The sequence below is a fragment of the Oryzias melastigma genome, linkage group LG18, assembly GCF_002922805.2.
Source record: "Oryzias melastigma strain HK-1 linkage group LG18, ASM292280v2, whole genome shotgun sequence".
Lineage (NCBI taxonomy): Eukaryota > Metazoa > Chordata > Actinopteri > Beloniformes > Adrianichthyidae > Oryzias > Oryzias melastigma.
The window spans coordinates 20,319,372-20,339,738 of record NC_050529.1 but is presented as its reverse complement, the minus strand read 5'-3'; the positions used below and the strand labels follow the sequence as shown (position 1 = coordinate 20,339,738).

Genomic DNA, 20,367 nt, shown 5'->3' with positions numbered 1-20,367 from the left:
GGGAGTTCGGAAGTCAGGATGGACGGAGTCTGAGAAAGATCATTCTGATAGATGTCAAAGGGGACGTGGTGAAGGCCATGCAGTCGGCATGTGACAGGCTCCTCAGAGGAGCTGGAGAAAGTAGAGAAACTGGACTGGGTGCTGCAGGAGGAGATGTCGAATCTGCTGTCCATGTTGAGATCGTTCAGGGAAACATCGAGACCCAACAGGTGAGAAACTCACCGGAAAAGTTGAATGAAGGTGCAATATTGTGGTTTGGTTAGTAATTGCTGCTCAACATGTGTCAACTAGAAGTGTATTCAGACTGGAAAACTCTATTAGTGCGGACCAAGTCCACATAATTTGGTGTATAAACAAAACCACATGACTGAAGAGCTCTTCAGTCATTGGCCAGGAGTTATGAGGGGAGAGCATATCAACGAGACAGAATGGAAGTAGTACGTTTTGCTATCCTTGTCGGGATAGTTTATTTATTCTATCTTTATATTTCACTGACTAATTTTGTACATATGTATCAACATCAAGCACAACACTTTCACTGTTACTTTGGTATGTCAGAGGCATGCTCTAAGACAGTTACTAAGGAAATGCCTAAGAAGGTATGCTGGTAAGTGTTTATGACATAAAGATTATCAGGAAAAAAACATGAGAGAATCAATGTGTATAGCGTTAAAAGTTGCTTTGATGAGCCTGCATTCATTCAACCATATTTCAATGAAATGCTGTTTCATTGTTGCTCCATTACTCTGTTGATTTTTCATAATTCCCAGCTATGGTGGGTATTTTGGTCCAGTTGTCAGTCCAATTGGAAATAAACCATCCCGAGAGCAGTTCTTGGTCCCAGACCTGGGTCTGCCTAGGTGCTTTCAGAGAAAATTTCTGGATTATCGGGGGGAAACAGATTGGGGTTCGATTTAAGAAAATCAATTGTGCCCACTCTGAATACACCCTAAATCAGTTTTTCTGATTTATACAATCCAAATACAAACTTGTCCAAAACCAACAAAGACTTTTATTCACAATAACGTTAAGAAAGACAAAAGAGTCTCAGCTTTGAGGATGAAATTTGGTTTCTTAATGATCTGTTCTGTTTTAGAGAAGATTCTGCACAGGCTGGTTATTGAGTTCTATAGAATGATTTTCTGCAGATTCTCTTCCTTCATACTATCAATAAAAGTCAAAAGGTTCCAGGTTTTCTTCTTTACTAATGATCTAATGTTTTTTACATTTTCTTGAGGTTCAACTAAAACTCCCCTCCCTCTGTGTTGCAATCACTGACAGTCCTCTAATGAACTGTTTAGTAACTAAGATAAATTGCATAATCCTCAGGCTGTCCCGCGCCCCCCCTGCTGTGGCTTGCCCCACCATTTCAGAAACACTTCCCTAAAGCAAAATGTGTTTAAAAGAGTTTTCTGTTTTACAAGTGCTAACATGCATCAGCCCTTTTCTGCAACTCAAGGCAAAATTCAGCAGTTAAACTGAACTTTATTCCTTTTTAGGTGGACGCCCTTGTGTCTCCAATGCTTGGCCACGATCCACGCTCCACCGGCATTGGAAAGATTTTGTCAGGACTTACAGGACTTGAAATGACCACAAAATTTAAGCAGACAGCTAAACGAACAACACAACCTGGGGAAACAGTCCTGCTTGAAAACCTGCCTGCTCTCAAATGCAAAGCAGTTTTTTTTCTCAATCAAATCCGCTGGGATAAAAACAAAAAAGGAAATGCAGTCCAGGTAAGCACAATGCTGTAATGAATTTTGATTCAAAGAGGATTTTTGAAATGGGCTCTTGTGCTTCTCAGGTTTTGAGGCATGGCATCAGACAAATCCTGTCCTCCTGTGACTCCAGAGGGTATAACTCTGTGGCTCTGCCTGTTCTCGGCACTGGAATTGCCCTGGGTTTCCCTCACAGCGTTGCATCCTTGGTTCTGCTAGAGGAGATCAGTGCTTTTGAACAAACCAGACAAAGCACATCGTCCTTCTCAGTGAAGATTGTGATTTATCCCATTGATAATGAATCAAAAAAGGTCTACATAATATTTACCATTACAAGTTTTAGCTAAAAAATTAATGTCTCTGCTCCATGTCTTCACTTTTGACCTAAATCTACTACCCTCTGCAGGCCTTTCAGTCTCACCAAGACTCCTTTCAATTCAAAGGATTTTATGAGGATGCAGCTCAAGGTCAGTTTTTTTCAGCTCTTTTTCTTTCCATCCTAAGCTGCTTAGTTTTCGAAAACAGAAAGGCACGGCAGAAAAACATGCTTATGTTCTCTGTCAGGAAAATGATTCTCAAGCAGCAAACAGCCTGATGACTGTAACTTCAAACATTCGATAAGTTAAAAAAAAGCAAATTGAAATGAGAGAAAGAAAAAAGCCAAGAAAAGATTCTGACACTAAGTTGCTGTATAAGCCAAGATCTTGAACAGTATTTAGCTTGACATATGTAAACTGAACTTGACGTATACTTAAAAAAAGTTTCATCTTAACCTACATAAGTCTACAGACCACAAAAGCCCTGTTTTCTTTAAGATTTTTCGGAATTTTTATCATCTATTCACTTTAAATATAGTAGGGTTTTAATTAGTGGTGATTTTAATATACACATTGACAAAGACAGTGATGCTGATTCAAATGAGTTTCCTTTTGCACTTTATAGATTTTAAAAGCAGGTCACACGGGTTACTCACAACAGTGGGCACACTCTGGACTTGGTTATAACCTAGGGTCTGTCCTGTAGTATGTCCTCTGTCGTTCACATGTTTGTGTCAGATCATTATTATGTATTTTTCAATAACACCAGTTTTGCTCAACAGGAAGCTCCAGTGAGAACTGTAAGGAAACAGTGCATAACTTCTCATGTAGCTGCGAATTTTATCAATGTTTTACATCAAACTCCTGCTCAAACTTTACCTGCATCATGTAATTTCATGGTTGAATATTTTAACAACAAAACACTGTCAGCCATTGATGCTGTAATGGTGAAAACTAAAGCAACAGCACCCTGGATAAATGAGGGAATCAGAGGCATGAAACATGAATGCAGGAGAGCAGAGAGAAAGTGGAGGAAAACAAAATTAACTGTATATCAAGACATTTTTAAAGAACAAATGATGTGCAGTCATGTAACACAAAAAGCTAGAATCTTCCACTTAACAGACTTAATTATACAAAACAAAAATGACCCTTAATTTCTCTTTAAAACAATAGATACTATAGAAGAGATTTTCAGAGGTCCTCCATGGCAGCATCAGATGTTGCGTGTAAGAGTTTCGCAGACTACTTCAGGAGTAAAATCAATGCTATAAGATTTGGTCTTTTTACTCATATATATATATATATATATATATATATATATATATATTTATATATATTTAATGAATCAATAGCATTGTATTTATCAGTGGAAACACTGGAAAGTTTTGTCCTGCCTGATACTGTGGCACTTGATCAAGTTTTATCCAGTTAAAGCCAACCACCTGCCTTTCAGACCCAATCCTGACGTCACTGTTTAAAACTTTTTATGATTTCTTTGAGCTTGAGCTTTTAAACATAGTAATTATTCTCTTCAGATGGGTGCCTGTAACCCTTCCACTCTCCTTAGTTTGTTTACATTAAAAGTGGGGTCATCTGGACCCCCCAAGACAGTGCGCTGAACTTTTTTTTATCTTTGATTTTTAAGTTTCACTAATGTCCATGACAGACATAAAATCCTGTCCACCTTTGTCATGGAAGAAATCACATATCAATATGTGGTTGGAGTCAACTGGACCCCGAAGAGAGCGGAAGGGTTAAAACTGCAGTGGTGAGGATTCTTCTGAAGAAGAGTAATTGAAATCCCAACAATTTTATTAATTATTGACCAGTATCCAACTTACCATTTTTTAGTAAAATTGTTGAAAAACATTTCTAATCCAATTTAATTAGTTTTCAAATAGATAGATGTTTGAAAAGTATCAATCTAGTTTTAGGACAAACAGCACAGAGAAAGCCCTGGTTAAAATAGTAAACGATTTTAGAATTAACTTTGGGTGTCGGAAAATCTTAGTCCTGTACTACTGGTTCTGACCGTGGCATTTGATACAGTAGGTCACAATATTTTACCTAACAGGCGAAGTTTTGGAAATCTCTGGTATTGTTCTGAAGCGGTTTTATTCCTACCTCACAGTTCATAGATTCTATAAAAGTATAGATACATGCTCCTCCAAAATTTTTGAAATCAATTGTGGGGTCGTCCAAGGTTCAATTTTAGGCCCACTACTTTTTAATGTAATATATACATGGTGCCACCTGGGAATGTGATCAGAAGGGATGGAGGCTGAACACATTTCACCAATTTTAACCCTTGTGCCACCGTAGGCATGTTTACATTAAAACATGCCTAGGGTCATCTGGATCCCAGAAGACAGCGGGCTGAACTTTATTTTCAAGGATTTTCTATCTTCACTGGTGTCCATGGTAGTCATAAAATCCTGTCCATCTTTGTCTACCTTTATCATGAGAGGGATCACACATCAGTATAAAGGTGAGGTTATCTGGACCCCATAAGAGAGCACAAGGGTTAAAACCGTTGCTTCGGTTCTCTGTGCAATTCAGAATTGATTGGCCCAAATTTCGATCACGTGATCGGATCAGGAGATCCTTCCTTGTCAAATGAAGAGGTAACTAACATAACAAAAGTTCTACAGAACTAACATTGCATATGAGAAACCTGGCTTTTCCTTTGAGGTACCTGCAGGCTTATTAAATGAACTCTACAGACCAAAAACTGTAGAAAAAGTTGTTGCTTTTTGATAGAGTTTGAAAGTTTAACTATGATGAGGAATACTCTGTAGAGTTGCATGTAATTTGAGGTTTGCTAATTTGTGTTTTGTGAAATGAACTTTTAATCAAACTGGATTTCATTTTAGAAAATAATCAGTTTTTGAATATTTATTTTAATAATTTTTCTTCAGATTTTTTTTATCAGCCTATCTCATCAACCGATGAAAAGGTCATGGCCATGGTGGGGGGAGTTGAGATTCAGATTATTTGCGGCAACCTTTTACAAACAATGGCTGATGTCATTGTCAACACAACAGACTTCCCAAAGCACAAATCTGGTAGGATCACTTTGAAAAATTACATGTGTGTCTTTCTCTAAAAGTTTTGGTTTGAACGAGACTGTTCTATTTCTCAAACAGGCGGCGTCTCCAAAGCCATTCTGTCTGCAGCAGGACCAGACGTCCAGAAGGCGTTAGCTCAAGGTCAGAAACTGCACTCTTACTAAAAAAAATATATAATAATAATAAACTCAATATTTTAATCATATGCTCACTGCTTTGTTTCAGCTGGGATGCCTACAGACCTCATGTGCTCCACAGGACCCGGCTTGCTTGGATGTAAAGAAATTATCCATGCTAGTTTTAAAAATGATACTGAGCTGATTCGAAAGAAATGCCAGAAAATCCTGCAGGATTGTGACACAAAAGGCTATACCTCAGTGGCCTTCCCAGCTGTTAACACAGGTTTGTCTTTCCGTCTTTACTTCAGTCCTCTAGGAACTCATGAGGCTATTATGTACAGTATCCATTTCCATGAAACTAATAGTTTAATCTTTTTTTTTTATTGAAAATCCAACAGCAAATTTAAAAAATATGTATATAATTAAAGTTATAAAGACTTTTAGTTGTCATATAACTGTAGTAGTCATTAGTTGAGTTCATTATTTCTATAGTGATGCATTTACTGTCAGGATAGCCATCTGTGAAAGCAGAAATGTTACCAAAAGGATCATGCATGAGGAGGTTTTATTGCGTTTGCATGCATATTTCTATCTGCTCTCATCACCCGTGTCCCCCTGATCAGGAGTGGCCGGCATGGATCCTGCTAAAGCTTGCAGGGCTATGCTGGATGGTATAGCTGCAGCTCTCCAGCACCAGAAACCCAACTCACTTGTGTTGGTTTGTATCGTCATCATACAGAAAGAGATCTTTGAGGTTTTCAGGTCAGCCACTGAAAAAGTCACATTAATTCGCTGAGCTGCTTAGACTGTTTCTGATCACAACCTTTTCTGGTTTGAAGGTCAGAGCTACAGAAACGCTTTGGTCAAAACTTTAAGCCTCACCGCAACGTCAAAGGTTGGTTTTCAGTTTTCAGTATTCACATTAACTCCTTACCACTAGAAACCTGTATTTTGAATGACTGTTAAGTTTTAAGCAGCTTAACCTAATTTTTCTAAGATCTTTTTCAGACTCAACCATGTGAAGATATTTACAACTCTTCTGAACAAATGTTCTTTATCTAATCAAAATATAATAATCTAAATGTTGTAATCTTTATTTGTCAATAACTTCAGAAAGAGCCGTGCATAAGGTGAAGAAAAGATTACATATGAAACACTCAAAGTCCTTAAGCGCTTCAGAACCAAAGTTCCTTATGTTCCCGGAGCTTCACCCTGTGGTGTTCACCGTGATCAGCCCGGGATCAGATGTCGTCAAGAACATCAAGACCGACTTGGAGTCGACCTTACAGAAGAATCTGTTTGATAGCAAAGTGGTTGTGCAGAATTTCTCCTGGCTTGGAGACATGGAGCTGGATGCAGTGAGAGCAAAAATGGCCATATATGGAATTAGTGTTGAGCTGCAAAAAAATCAAAGATTAGAGACGACTGGAGACAGATCTCAGAAGTCAGATGAGCAGGTCTATGTGCTGAAAGGCCTCAAAGAAGATGTTCTGTGTGTCACTGACCTGATTAATAAAGCAGTCCAACAAGCTCTCCATCAGGAACTCCAGGAGACAGAGGAATATGAGGTTTTCCTGATTGTCCAGTGGTCAATCAAGAATTTGGAAGATGTCTGGGAAGAGTTGAGTCAGTCAAACAACTACAAACTGGAGAAGGCTCACCAGAGTGGAGAAGTCTCTGTGGAGATCTCAGCTCTTGATAGGGAGCTGAAGGTCAACATGACAAAACAGGAGGCCACAGACTGGAAAACTGGAATCACATTTGAATTAAAACGAGTTGAGCCAACCTCAGGTGGGGGGATGTTTTTTTTCCATTCACATTAGGGGTGTAGTGATTATTTTAAACAATCTTTCAATTTATATCATCATCATTTGTGGTTTCTGATACGATTCATAACCAATATTGGTTTATTTTAAACAATCCAATCAACTATTCATTGATAGATTGAATTTTTTTTTTCTGTTTTCAAATAGAGTGCTTCAAATTGCACAAGTCTAATGAGTGCTTTTCAATAAATAAAGATTTAACAACAGAAAAGTTTTCATATTTTCTGATTGTATTTTGTATTTGGTCATTATAGCAAAAGCACACTTATATTTACTAACAGCTATAACTGCATTTTATTTTTCAGCCCTGGAGTTGCCTGAACATTGGGACCCTATGGATGGAGAAGTCTTCAAGAAGGTGGAGTTGAATCCAAACTCCACAGAGTATATTAAAGTAGCCAAGGGTTTCCGAGACACAGCTAAATTCACCATTCAAAAGGTAGACATGCCTATGTGAAAAGCTGTCTTTTTCTGGCTTTTGGGCCCAGTCCAAATTCTTCCTTCTCCCTTCCCCTTCTCTTAGCCCTTCAAATAGAGAGTTATGAAAAAATTGTGTCTCATATATTGAACGTTACTTTAGTTGATAATCATCGGTCCGCTAGCGTTAGCGCAGATCTTCCAGTGCTTGAATATACATAACAACAGCGGTTTTATATCTTTAAAAAGGTCACGCTACAATAAAAAGTAATTACTTACATTTAAATGTAAACATCTGTGTTCAAAGCGCACCCATGAGAGGATTTAAAAAATACTGGACACACTAACACTTAAACTTACCTTCAAATGGGGGGGAAGGGAGAAGGGAAGAATTCAGATTGGGCCTTAGTCCTCACCCAAAAGCACCATGTCTTAAATGTTTGAATATTTGGTATCTTAGATAGAGCGAGTGCAGAACAGCCACCTGTGGCAAGCCTTCGAGGTTTCGAGGGACCGTTTAATTGCAAAGAATGGCAAAGATGAAGTTGGTGAGAAGTTTCTCTACCATGGTACATCAGCAGAGTCCTGTCGGTGCATCGAAAGAGACAAGTTTGACCGGGGTTACGCTGGAAAACATGGTAAGAACCTGATCTGTACATGAAAGTAAGAGTTAATCCTTGTAGAAAAAACTAATAGATTTATATTTTGTGTTTTCATTGTTTTACAGCTGCAGCTTATGGCAGAGGGGTTTACTTTGCACTCAATGCAGATTATTCAGCTAAAGAGTTTTCTCCGGCAGACCCCTCCGGCCTCAAGCGGCTCTATGTCGCTCGTGTCCTGACCGGCCGTTATGCACTTGGTAAATCCTCGTACGTATCCCCACCTCCTCGAGGCTCCGACCCCACAGACCGCTTCGACAGCGTTGTGGACAACCTGCAGTCCCCCACCAAGTTTGTGATCTTCCACGATGACCAGGCTTACCCCGAATACCTTATCACCTTCAAATAAGAACTTAGATTCTGTTTGATGACATTTGAACCAATGGTTTTACTGAAAACAAATGTTGAACCATCAAATTTAACATGGCATTGTATCTATTTAAAACAGACATTATTTTTCCCGGAGTCAGTATGTCATGCTGCTGTTCAACAAAGAGCCAAACAAAAGCACAAAATACTTCTTACATTTGCATTCTGAAATATATTTTGTAGCTCACCTTTCGGGTTGTCCCGTTAAGGGACGTTAAAGTGGTTTGGCAGAGTTTACGCCGGGTGCCCTTCCTGACACAACCCTGTACCTTCAAGGCACAGGGAGACCCAGTTTGGAAGCAGCGGGATGTGTCTTGGATAGGTCTTACTTTGTTTGTGGGTCATGTAGTTTGAGCAAACTTAGATTGCTGCATTCTTAAAAGGTCAAATAAAATAAAATGCATGCCTTCTTATATTTTTATCTAGAAATCTGCTTTTATTTCATATATATTTTTTCCTATTCTGCCATTACAATTTTATTTCTTTTTATTCTCATTTTAATTTGGGTGATAATAGTTTTAAAGGATACTATATAAAGTTGCTGAATTTATCAGAAAAGAAAATAAAGTTTACCAGAACCTTCTGAAGGCTATTCCTTGATTTTTCGTTTTATACCCATAAAATTTTGTCTCTGATCCTCTTTTTGTTAATGTGTTCCCTGTGGTCTTTTAATAATATTTAGGCTGGTTTTTGCCGACATAAAATACATTTAAAAGTAGTTTTCTAGAACATGGTTTTTGCAAAGCGACAGTAGTTCATTAGAAATTTTACTCTGATTTATGGATGGGACAGATGGCACAGAGTAAGCCTGTACTCATTTCCCATTATCCCTTTGTTTACACTATCTTCTGCTAACTTACAACCTCTCACAGCCCTTACCTAAAATTACCGGTACGACAAAAATGATGAGCATCTGAGGTAAGGAGGTATCCACGTGTACAGTTTTAAATGAGATACTGGCTCAGAAGAGGAAAACAAAGACGCACGTGGATCTACTTGTCTGAAAGTGGATGCAGGAGCTTGTGGCCCGCCTAGTATAGTTTATATGTACAGACAAGCTTTATCAAACTTTTTTTTTTTTTTCTTGATTCACAAGGATTTAAATAAAGACATACTCAGATGTGCTATTTTAATCTTCATTTACTTTATACATGTCCTCCATCATCAGAAAAATGTTACAAAAACATGATAAAAACAGGATTTTCATAGAGGAGTCTTATTTTAAGTCTCTGCATAAGTCTTGTTTGTCACTGTGGTCGGTGTAATTCGGCCTGCAGAACTTCTGAAGTTCAGTCAGACTCATTTCATCCTTACAGTATTCATGTCCAACAAGCTGACATGAACAAAGAATAAAATCTAATCAGGGAAATTTCCATTCATAGACATGAATGTGTAATGTGGCCTGATCCACCTACCGATGACCACATGAGGAGTTGACCTCTGAGGCATGTGTTTTCTTTACACCTCGACAAAAGACAAACTCCAAAATTCCCACTTTGATAGACACAACAGAAACCAACTAAGTTCACACTTTTAAAATGTGTTCAATGCTTTATACAAATTTAGTTTTTTTGTGTGTAATTACTAAGAATATCTGAAACAGGTTTTGTTTTGATAATATTTCTGCAGCTTGGAAACAAGTAGATAAAAAAAAAATCCATGTTATTTACATGTTGAAGCATGTTTCATTAACCACACGAGTTTTGTTAACAATATTTTTTTTTTTTATAAACCTGTATAAACAAAACAAAAATGAAGCGTTGATCCTGCAAAATTCCTTTAGTTCCTGTTGTAATTCTATCATTGGTCATCAGTTGAAGACTGATCTATACTTATTATTTTTTTAATAAACAGATGTATTCAAGCCGCCTCACTGTTGACATTTGAATATAAAAGAAAAAAAAGGATAAAAAGATGATGTTTTTCATGCATGTCTGACGTTTAGAATGTCCAATCTTTCCACACTTTAGAACGTACCTTCAGGTTATTTGGTTCACACAGTAGGATTTAAAATTGTTAAAGTCCCCCAATTTTTTCATCTTAAAACAATGTTCCCAGTAGTGTTTTATTCATGATTATGAAGTTTTTAACCAAAAACCCACAACCTAAATGTCTTAAAAAGCCATTTTTCATGTTGATCTGAAGCTTCCGTCTGAAAAATATTCTCGGGGGGGGGCTTTTGGAGCTGAGCGGCGCTGATCTGTCCCGGACTCCCTCTGTCTGATTATGGCGGCTCAGTGTCTCGCTAGTGTAAGTCATCAGTGAATTTGAGAGCGCCGCGGACCGAACTTTCACCGATCAAATGAGCCCCCGTTTGCATTTCCGTGGTCATATCAAGAAGCTCTGTGGAGTCTGGTGAAAAATGTTCCAGCATTCTCCGTCCTGCTAAAGTATATATGAAACTCTCACAAAAAAAATCCAGTGATGCTGATTTGACCACGGAAATGTGAACGGCGGCTAATTTGACTGCAGTCAATGTAAAGATACCATCTTCTCTTCTCCAGAACCTGAACTAGACACTAGGAACAGATGAGGGTTTAGTGCATGTGCAGCAGAGTAATTTTGACATATTAACTGCTCATTAATTCAAACAGAGATGTTCTGCCACAGTTTTATTGACAAATTTAAAAGGAAAAATGCAAAAGTGAAATAATTTCTTATTACATTTTTTCTTGTTCATAAGAAAAATGCCACATACATGTTAAAAACTCAAAAAAACATGTTTTTCTTTGGAAGGGGAATTTAAATAGTGTTAATTAAAAACAATAGAAAACCAGTAAAGAATCTGTAAATTTCTAAATGCACATAACTACATGTGCTTTTCTTTAACAAAATGACATTTCTGTTAGGACAGCAATTACAATCCAATGTTTTCTGGTGTCAGTTCTACGATCTGGGTTTATGCAAAGCTGTGTCAGAGGAGAAAAACAACATAAAACTAAAGCCAAAAATAATCATGCAAATCACATGTACAGATGGTACAGATGGAGGAGAATGATTCGCTGTTACCACTTCTAAAGATAGCAGTAGAAAAACAAAGACACTTCTGTTTGGGTCAAATGTGGAACCATTTCAGACAGACAGAAAAAACACTGCTAATGATAATGAACTGTTCTTGTGAAAAAAATCTATCTAGAATAAAAATGCCATACATAGGGAATGACCGGTGTTACAGAGAAGTGGTTGACCGATTGGAAGATCACGTTTGGTTCTTGCTCTGCCCGCCGATGAGTTGAAGCAATCCTGGGTGAGACACTCAACCCAATATTGGTCCTGGTGGTTTTACTTTGACGTCAGTGTTAGGCAACGTCATCAGTATGTGTGTGGGTGTTTGTGTATGTATGTGTGGAGGCGTGAACCAGACTGTGACAGTAAAGCCTTCTTAGAAAATAGTAAACTGCTGTATGAGTATATGCCATTAACTGCTTAATTGTACCTTTTATTAAGTAAATAAAAAGAAAAAGTTCACCAAAATGACGCACAACCCAATTAAATCCAAACATGAATTAATAATTCAAAAAAAATTGAATGAAAAGGAAAGGTTAGGATGAAAACAACCACCAACAGGTAAAAGAATAAGGTTATAATTGTTGATATATATCATCTTCATTTAAGAAAAATATAAATAGATAATATAGAAATGATGTAATCAGTGATCATATTTTCACTTTGAACAGAAAAAGTTGAACTTCTCCTCATCATTTATCTTGACCCACTTGTGTTCTCCTCCTGTCTCCATGGCTCCTGACATGTCACACTCATTCACCTGTTCAGGTGAGGCCCAGTTCTTGTAGCGGACCACCTCGTCACTGACCCAGAACCAGAACCCCAGAGTGCAGGTGTAGCGCAGTCCCGTCCACACATAAGGAGTTGTAGCATTCTTGGTTTTCTCCTGAACCCATCTCTGATCATCCAGGTTAGTGATGGTGACCAGGTCATGGTGGTGATGTCTGCAGTAGTATAAGGCCTCCTCCCAGGTCCTGCTCTCATTGATCAGGATCACATGATCTGATTGAGAAAAAAAAAATAAAACTGCATTGAAGAGATTCAGATTTTTAAAATGTTCATTTATGTATTGTTGCTGATCTTTGAAGCATTTATTTTTCTCAGGATGAATATCTGAACCACAAAGCTTATTGTGACAGTCTGACAATGTCTCACCTTCATAACAGAGGAAGGGTTTGCTTTCAGAAGAGCTGGTACTTAAATTTCCTGTCTGAGTTAACATGGCATATTTAGCATTATCACTATAGTTTACGTCCCAGTGTCTGAAAGAGAAACTGCTGCCATCGGACCACTCCCAGGCATCTCTGAACAAACCGATGAAAACATAATGATGAGTATTGATGCTATTAGAATCGATGATTCCTCTCAGTTTTTCATCTCGGAGCTGCTGCAGTCCACTGACGAGGTCAGTGTGATTGGTCCTGCAGAACCTTTGAGCTTCAAACCACTTCCTTTGTTCTTTAATGAAGTAAAATCTCTCAGGTTTGTCACTTTCTGTTAAACAAACAAAGAAACTTAAATCAAAAACTTATTTTCTGAGTAGAACATAAATTATGTAGCTTCAACAGTTTCATTCTTTATCTGAAAAAGTTTCAGCTCCATCATTTTTCCAAGTCTCTTACTTTTTTGACCAAACAAATAAGCAAAGGGAGAAACATGTTTTTGTTTAGATTCCTTTCAATATGGGTGATATTCATAAAGTCGTTTTTTTTTTTTTTTTATGTTCTTACCGTTATAACAGATGAAAGGTTTGGGTGTGCCACAACCATGATCCACCCATTCGAGGTTGTCCTTTATGGCCCCACAGTACTCATTGTCATTGCTAGATTCACCAGAACCCCAGTTAGTTTCATTGAACTCCAGTCCAGGCAGAGACCAGTGCCACTTCCTGGTTGATTTTTCAGGTCGCTGCAGGCCGATCCACGCTCCCGTTTGTGGAACGTTGTTTGCTGCCTTCCTGAGCCTCATCATGTCAGTCATGTTAGTCACTGTGGCCAGGTCAGTGTGATGTTGGATGCAGTGCAGCCGAGCTTCCTCCCAACTCATTTGTGTAGTCACGTATTTATACTCATAGAGCTGACTTGTGATGGACCAAGACTGACCTGAAAACAACAATGAAATGATTCAGAGCACAAATGTTTAACCTCATTAACATAAAACTGGTTTAGATCAAAAACATCCGTACCCATCAGAATGAGAAGAATCAGACTCCACTGCATGATTGCCAAGTCAGACTGTTGACCAGTTCTAGCTTTGTTACTCATCCAGTAGAGTTAAAGGTCGCAGACAGAACCCAACAGGAGCTGCAGCTGCTACAGTTCTACTTCCGTAAGAAAAAAAAGTGAAATTACATCTTTTTTTAAGCTTTAAGGTCAAATTTGATTCAATTCATTCAGATTTAGCAGAACAAAAGTTTCATGGCAAGCAGAGAACTCTGATGGACAAAAAGATCCTTCAAATGATGTTGGTAATGAACAGATAAATATACTAGAAAAAATGACAGATATATCACATGGAGCTTCATATAGTTTCTACAGTGACTAGAATAAAAAGTTTAGACTCCCAAGTACCAACATTCTTGAATCACTCGATCACCTCATTACAAACCACCATGAACAACGCAGATTTAAAATAAAAATAAGATTGATTAATTAGAACAGTTTTCTCAGTTTCTATAAATAAGCACATAGCAATTAATATTTTGGATATTTTTAATGTGTATGCAGAATTGAAACTTGCATTTGCGTTGCTACCAGGACCACCGGGTGACGAAGCGGTCAGGAAAATGGATGGATGGATGTTTATTAATAAGAATATGTTATGGTTTGAAACAAAAGGCACTAACTGCTGCACAATGAGAAAGCAAAATGTAAGCAATATGATGACAGTCACGCAACAATATTGAAGAGTTGAAACACTTTGATTAAATCATTTGTTTTCTGAGTTTTTGGTGTTGTAATAGTCTTTTGTAAACTAGGAAAAAAATCTTGCTTCTGATGGTGAATACAAACTTTACAATAAGATCTTTATTGGCTCTAGATTATCATCTGTGATGATAAAAAGAAATTGTTAACCAACTTGGCCCTCATTTGTAGGTCTGATGGTCAATTTAGGTCAACCACCCCAAAGATTTCTAGCATCAAACACTGCAGGGCTCTAACTGACCATAAGTCCATCATTTCATCCAAAAAATGGTTATCCTCCAAGTGGTTAGAACTTTACTCCTCACTTTTCTCTGATGAAGTTGTCCCCCATGAGCCACTGAACCTTTGAGAGGAATTCAGCTACATTTCACTTTGTGGTTAGGTAGAAAAGCAGTGTTGTTACATTGAACATATTTCTGCACTGGACATCTTTTTTTGAATTGACATCATATAAAAGGCACACCAACTTATAAGGCACTTTTAGGGTGTCATCAGACTGGAAACGTCAGACCAAGTCTGCTTAATTAGGTCCAGATTGAGTCCTCAACCTTGAATTTTGTCTGTATTTCAACTGCCGTCAACCAGACATTTCTGTTTTGAACCAAAGCTTTTAAACAAAATCATTTGACTTAAGATCTCTTTGGTCATTTATCAGGAATCACTAGGGCAGGGCAACAAGAGAAAGAATAATCTTTTCCAGCTCTCCTTGCACTGCTTGCTGCTGTTTACCTGGGCCAGCTGGGGTTGGTGTACCCTGCTGGTGATAGTCACGAACCAGAGAACTACAGCCATGCAGATGACTGTTATCACAGTTGACCAGAGGATAATGTAATAGCAAAGTGCTGCTGGATCCATTCACCAACCGTTTGTTCAAAGAGACATTTTCCAACACACCAGTTGTGCTCTACCCCTTGGCTTCTTCACAAGGATTGAGACAGCATGCACTCATAAATATATGAGCCATTTTTTTTTAATCAAATGAAAGTCGCTTCTCAGTGTAAGTTGCACCTCTGGCCAAACTATGCAAAAAAAATCAAGACTTGTTCTCATAACAATACAGCTGAGTATTTACGAAACCCAAAACATGGAAATATTGCTGATTTCAAAACCTTATGTGAGTTCTGCAAATGCTGGATGTATTTCTACCAATGTGCTGAATGCACATACAATTACCAGAAGTATTAGCAACAGACAACAGTTCATCCTAGAACATTTTTTTGGCCTTCTAAATGAAAAAAAAAGTTTTTATAGTCACTATTTTGACCCCTGAAATTAAGGCCCAAAGCTCTTTCACCCTCACACACGCATACTACTCCCAACTTCTTAAAACTGGTGGCAACCTATAACCACATGGGGCAATGGGGGATTTAGCGCCTTCTTGACTCTTAAACACATGGGCGGGTCTTCTGGAACCAAACCTCCAAACTTCCAATCAGAGGTCGACCACTCTACCTCTGCACCTATAAAAACAAGACTTTATGTGTGCTTATGTATGTAAAGTGTGAATTATGGTGTCTAAATAATCTAAATCACTACAATGCCCTAGTTTTTAAATCTTAAAAACCACTTAATAACAAGAAGAAAGAGAAACAAAGTCGACTTTATTTTGCCACAAAAATTCATTTTAAACTGCAGAAAAATAAAGGAGATAATTTTAAATATATTTTATTTTGAAATTATTTTTATTTTTGTATTCAAACCATATTGTCTTTTACTCAGTTATATAATTCATCAACTGTTAGTTTTTTCCATCTTAGTTGGTTGACATTTGCTTCTGAATATTAAAATGTGTTGTTGAGGAAGTACTTCCACATACATTTTGTCCTGATAACTGTCAGGATTTATGGTGCGTTCACACTGAACGCGGCAGGTGTGTCAAATTTGATTCTGCCACCTCTTTTTGACGCCTGTCAAATTTACTGCTCAATGCCTTAAAGCACCTGCTACAAAGCAACCGTCAAAGTTGTTCTGGAATTCATTCGTTGCCACATCTTGGATGATGTTGAGCGAGTAGCTGATGAAAATAAGAAAAACATCATAAGCCAATAAAACTAGAGCAGTCCCACAAGCTACAAATCACTCACAGGTAGCTGGGCAGCTAACCCTCAGCGGCATCTAGCGAGGTCTACTGCCCAGAGACCCGTAGTCTGGGCAGTAGATCTGCCTGGCACCTGGGCAACAGTGATCACTATCATCTCTGCCGGAACCTGAGCCCTGTGACAGCTATTAGCTCTGCTGGAGCCTGGGGAGCGAAGCTCATTAGCTAGCTAAGCTACCTACATGGCGGCTAGCAAATGTAACCATTATTACAGCTCACTGAGGTTTGTGACGGGCTGACAATCTATCCAGTTTTCATCCCGCCTTTGCCCCACGGAAGCTAGGACAGTTTCCGGGAACCTAGCCGCCCCTGCTGGTTTAGAAAATGGATGGAAGTTCATGACAAAAATCCTCACATTGAGCGGCCATCTTGAATGTTTATTTCAGCTGAGCAAACAGAAAAGAGCTAAAAGCCTCTTGTGTTGGACATATTTTACTGTTAAGAGGTGTATATTTATATAATAGGTATTCCGTAATATAGGCTAAACTTTATTTATATTGATTATATATGTATTCCTTTTTTTGTTGAACTGGGCAGAAAAAGAAGAAAAAAGAGGGATGCTAGAGAAGGGCGCTAAGGACACAAAAGAAAGGGGGTAAGAAGGAATTTTGAGGAGGATTACAGAATGCGGGGGGGTTAGAATCATATACAACTAGTAACAAAATGCTGGAAGTTTGTAATCAATACTGTCGAGTGTGAATGTTAAGTCTAAAAGGGGCATGGCCTGTCCACACACACACTCAGATGCTACAGACGTACCTGTTGGTTCCAAAAGTCTTCACATATGTACTTGTCAACATGTACACAATACAACTACAGTTCACACGCACACTTATGCATGCAAACCAGCACATGTAAAGCATTTCATTCTGTCAAGCAAACTATTTGTGAAAAGATAACCTGACACCTGTGCTCATTTGAATGTTTATATTTTGCTGATGTGGATGATGGAATGTGAAAATAGGGAGAATTTCCGACCAAGACTCCCACCGAGGCAGTAGTAGCAGCCAGGACCCGCCGAAACCTACAAAGTAGGGCTGATGGTGGGAACTCGCCTGCCAGTAAATCCCATATTTTTCTTGTTTTTCCAATTTGATGAAGTTTTTTTTTAATTATTATTTTGCTATACAAACAATCTTGTAGATTATAGATACTATTCATCCCTCTGTATCAATGGGTTCATGTGATATGAACCCATAGTCCCTGGACTATTGACTCACTACATTTCCCAGCTGCCTCAGTGTGTAGTCCTGATGCCGCTCACCTGAGTTTAAAACAGCCCACCAAGCTTCGCTCAGTGCGCAGTATTGTTCGTGCCATCTTGCCTACATTACCAAGCGTTAATATCTTGACCCGACCCCATTTCTGCTCTGACTCTGTTTGTCTGCCACCTGTCCCGATCCACGTATGAACTACGAAATCTGAAGTCTGATCCCTGAATCGTCTGTGCTCGTTATTGACCTCTCCCTTCCAGACCCTGCATGTTTTTAACTGAAGCAAATATACCCTATTTTACTCTAAAGATTAAAAAATTAAATATTTATTGATGCACGAATGGAGCGTTCCTTAAATACTTTAACCTTTTTCAATGGAATTCCCAGATAAAATGTCAAAGTAATGTATTATTAAAAGTATTAAGAGCTTATTTATGTAAAATGATAAAAAGTAAATATCATCTTACATGAATGAACTACTGCTTTACTTAATTGAAATATGAATACTTTTGTATTTGATTAAATGTGTTTTTTTTAATCATGTCAATTCTAGCACAAGGTTCAAATTTATTTAGTACAAACATAAAAAGATACAATAACATATTTCTTAACTACACAAATTTGTTTTTTACTACACTGTGGTAAAATCTAAAAATATGTGAAGACATACATACATTCATGTTCTTAAGTGGTGCATAAGTGGAACAAATAAAAATGTATAATCGGGCATTAAAATATATGTTTAAAAAACCTGATGTGTTCTAAATGCTAAAACAACACAAATAATGAAGGTTTAAATCACATGAAACAATAAACTTGGAAATCTAAGAAAAATAATCATCTATAATTACATAAATTTTATATTACTGTTATCATTAAATATTTATGATCACTGTAGAATTTTTTACAAACGACAATTAAATTCATTTCGATTATGTTCTTTTTTTGTTTTAATCTTTCCTAGTAACAAAATCATTCGTTTTGATTTGACGTTTTATCTGAATCTTTGTCAACAGACTGAACTAATGGCTGTTTTGATAAAAAAAAAAAGATACATATTCAGACTCTAGATACTTACCATCAGGATTTGTCCTCCTCAGCCTCAGTCTGATCTTCAACCTTCTGCTCTCATGTGTTGACACGAAATGCTGGTAGCATCGGTGCATCTTTATATTCTATCACCCTAAAATCGTAAATATTTGAATAAAAACTTTCCTGAAGCACATTAGCATGACCATTACAGAAGGTGACTGTTCTGTTTCGTGCTAGAGGGAGGTTTCATTCTCTTCCTGCTGTAGATTGTTGCATACGTTCCATCTAATCACACAGCTGTACATGAAGGCTGACAGTTTTTACCCGCTGTGCCTCTGGCAATATGATGATGTTATTCAAATGTTACTGGAGAAGGAGACTGTCTGTCTCTTGAAAGCCAGCAGAGCTTATTCAGCTCTATTTGAAATCAGCCACAAGATATATATATATTTTTTTAATCAATAAAGTCTACTCCAGTTGCACAGTAAAAGCCATATCTCAGGCTGACTGTTGTTACACTGTGAGCTATAGTTTTCAGAAAAGATTCAACCAGTATGATATTCATGGGTCTAAACAATGGAAATTATGAGAAAAGTCCATTGACTGTATAAGAAAATTGGATTGAGTTAGTGTGACATCCTCCATGGAAAAGGCCTTACATCCAGCTTCAACAAAATAAAGTGAATTCAGTCACCTTTTTTTTTTTTTTTTTATTTTTGCAATATAGACTTCACCGTGTTGACATCAATGGACTGAATCAATGTTTCTATGGCAACCGCTTTAGCCAATCAGGAGTCAGCTTGATGAAAATCCTCCTCCTTACCACCTGCAAGATATCATGCATCCTGTCTTTAAGTGGTATTGGTGTGATCTTCCAACAAGCTCTCTCCTGAATGGTGAGAGTGGTTGTAATAGAATGACAGACTGTGCTGGGCCCCCTGGCGTGGCGCGGGGCGATTCCTCTGGCTAAAGCTGCTCCTGTGTCTCCCTGCTCTCTTCAGTTGGGGCCCCGTGGTGGTTCTACTGGCCCTGGTCTGGGTGGTCAACATGATTGTCTGGTGGGTGGATTTCCTCTATCTGCTATATCGCACGGGTGTCAGGAGCCCCGTTTACTGCTGCTGTTTTTGGGTTTTGTTGTGGTGATGACCGGACACTATCCCTCTTTATTTTGCCTTCCATCACAGTAGAACATAAACATGTCAAGTGTCAGCTCAGCTTTCCAAAAATAGTGTGTGGCATATGAAATGCTTTACATGTGCTGGTTTGCATGCATAATTGTGTGTGTGAACTGTAGTTGTATTGTGTACATGTCAACGATTTGTATGTGAAGACTTTTGAAAGGAATCAGTGTGTTTGTAACATTTAAGTGTGTGGACATGCCCCGCCCCTTTTAGACTAACATCTATAGCAGTTTATGATTCTACACACACACATCTGTAATCCTGTTCTTTTGAGCCCTTAACTCCCCATAATCCTCTCTCTTCTTTCCTCTTCTTTTTTCTGTCTGGTCTAACAAATATATATATATATATATATATATATATATATAATCAATATAAATGAAGTTTAACCCATTATGTGTGTCAGAAGACCTATA

The 20,367-nt window shown here is 38.0% G+C and overlaps 2 protein-coding genes across 3 annotated transcripts in view; one reads left to right on the top strand and one right to left on the bottom strand.

Annotated features, from left to right (window-relative positions):
* Positions 1–9,079, top strand: part of LOC112156511 (protein mono-ADP-ribosyltransferase PARP14) — a 17,999-nt gene extending 8,920 nt beyond the window's left edge. The window contains exons 4-15 of the mRNA XM_024288826.2: positions 1,500–1,736; positions 1,805–2,029; positions 2,125–2,185; positions 4,957–5,103; positions 5,185–5,247; positions 5,332–5,508; positions 5,849–5,987; positions 6,065–6,120; positions 6,339–7,016; positions 7,357–7,490; positions 7,929–8,106; positions 8,196–9,079. Coding sequence (XP_024144594.1) covers positions 1,500–1,736; positions 1,805–2,029; positions 2,125–2,185; positions 4,957–5,103; positions 5,185–5,247; positions 5,332–5,508; positions 5,849–5,987; positions 6,065–6,120; positions 6,339–7,016; positions 7,357–7,490; positions 7,929–8,106; positions 8,196–8,476 — 2,376 coding nt within the window. The 3' untranslated portion in view covers positions 8,477–9,079. The remainder of the gene's footprint in view (positions 1–1,499; positions 1,737–1,804; positions 2,030–2,124; positions 2,186–4,956; positions 5,104–5,184; positions 5,248–5,331; positions 5,509–5,848; positions 5,988–6,064; positions 6,121–6,338; positions 7,017–7,356; positions 7,491–7,928; positions 8,107–8,195) is intronic.
* Positions 9,080–11,100: 2,021 nt separating this feature from the next.
* Positions 11,101–20,367, bottom strand: part of LOC112156098 (macrophage mannose receptor 1-like) — a 22,442-nt gene continuing 13,175 nt past the window's right edge. Inside the window, exons 1-4 of one of the 2 annotated variants that reach the window (XM_024288256.2) lie at positions 13,688–13,898; positions 13,233–13,604; positions 12,658–12,996; positions 11,101–12,504 (exon numbers count right to left, since the gene is read on the bottom strand). In XM_024288256.2, the coding sequence (XP_024144024.2) occupies positions 12,161–12,504; positions 12,658–12,996; positions 13,233–13,604; positions 13,688–13,766 (1,134 nt within the window). In that variant the 5' untranslated portion in view covers positions 13,767–13,898 and the 3' untranslated portion in view covers positions 11,101–12,160. Of the gene's footprint in view, positions 12,505–12,657; positions 12,997–13,232; positions 13,605–13,687; positions 13,899–20,367 lie in introns of those variants that run through there. The other variant, XM_036216610.1, reaches the window with a different exon arrangement.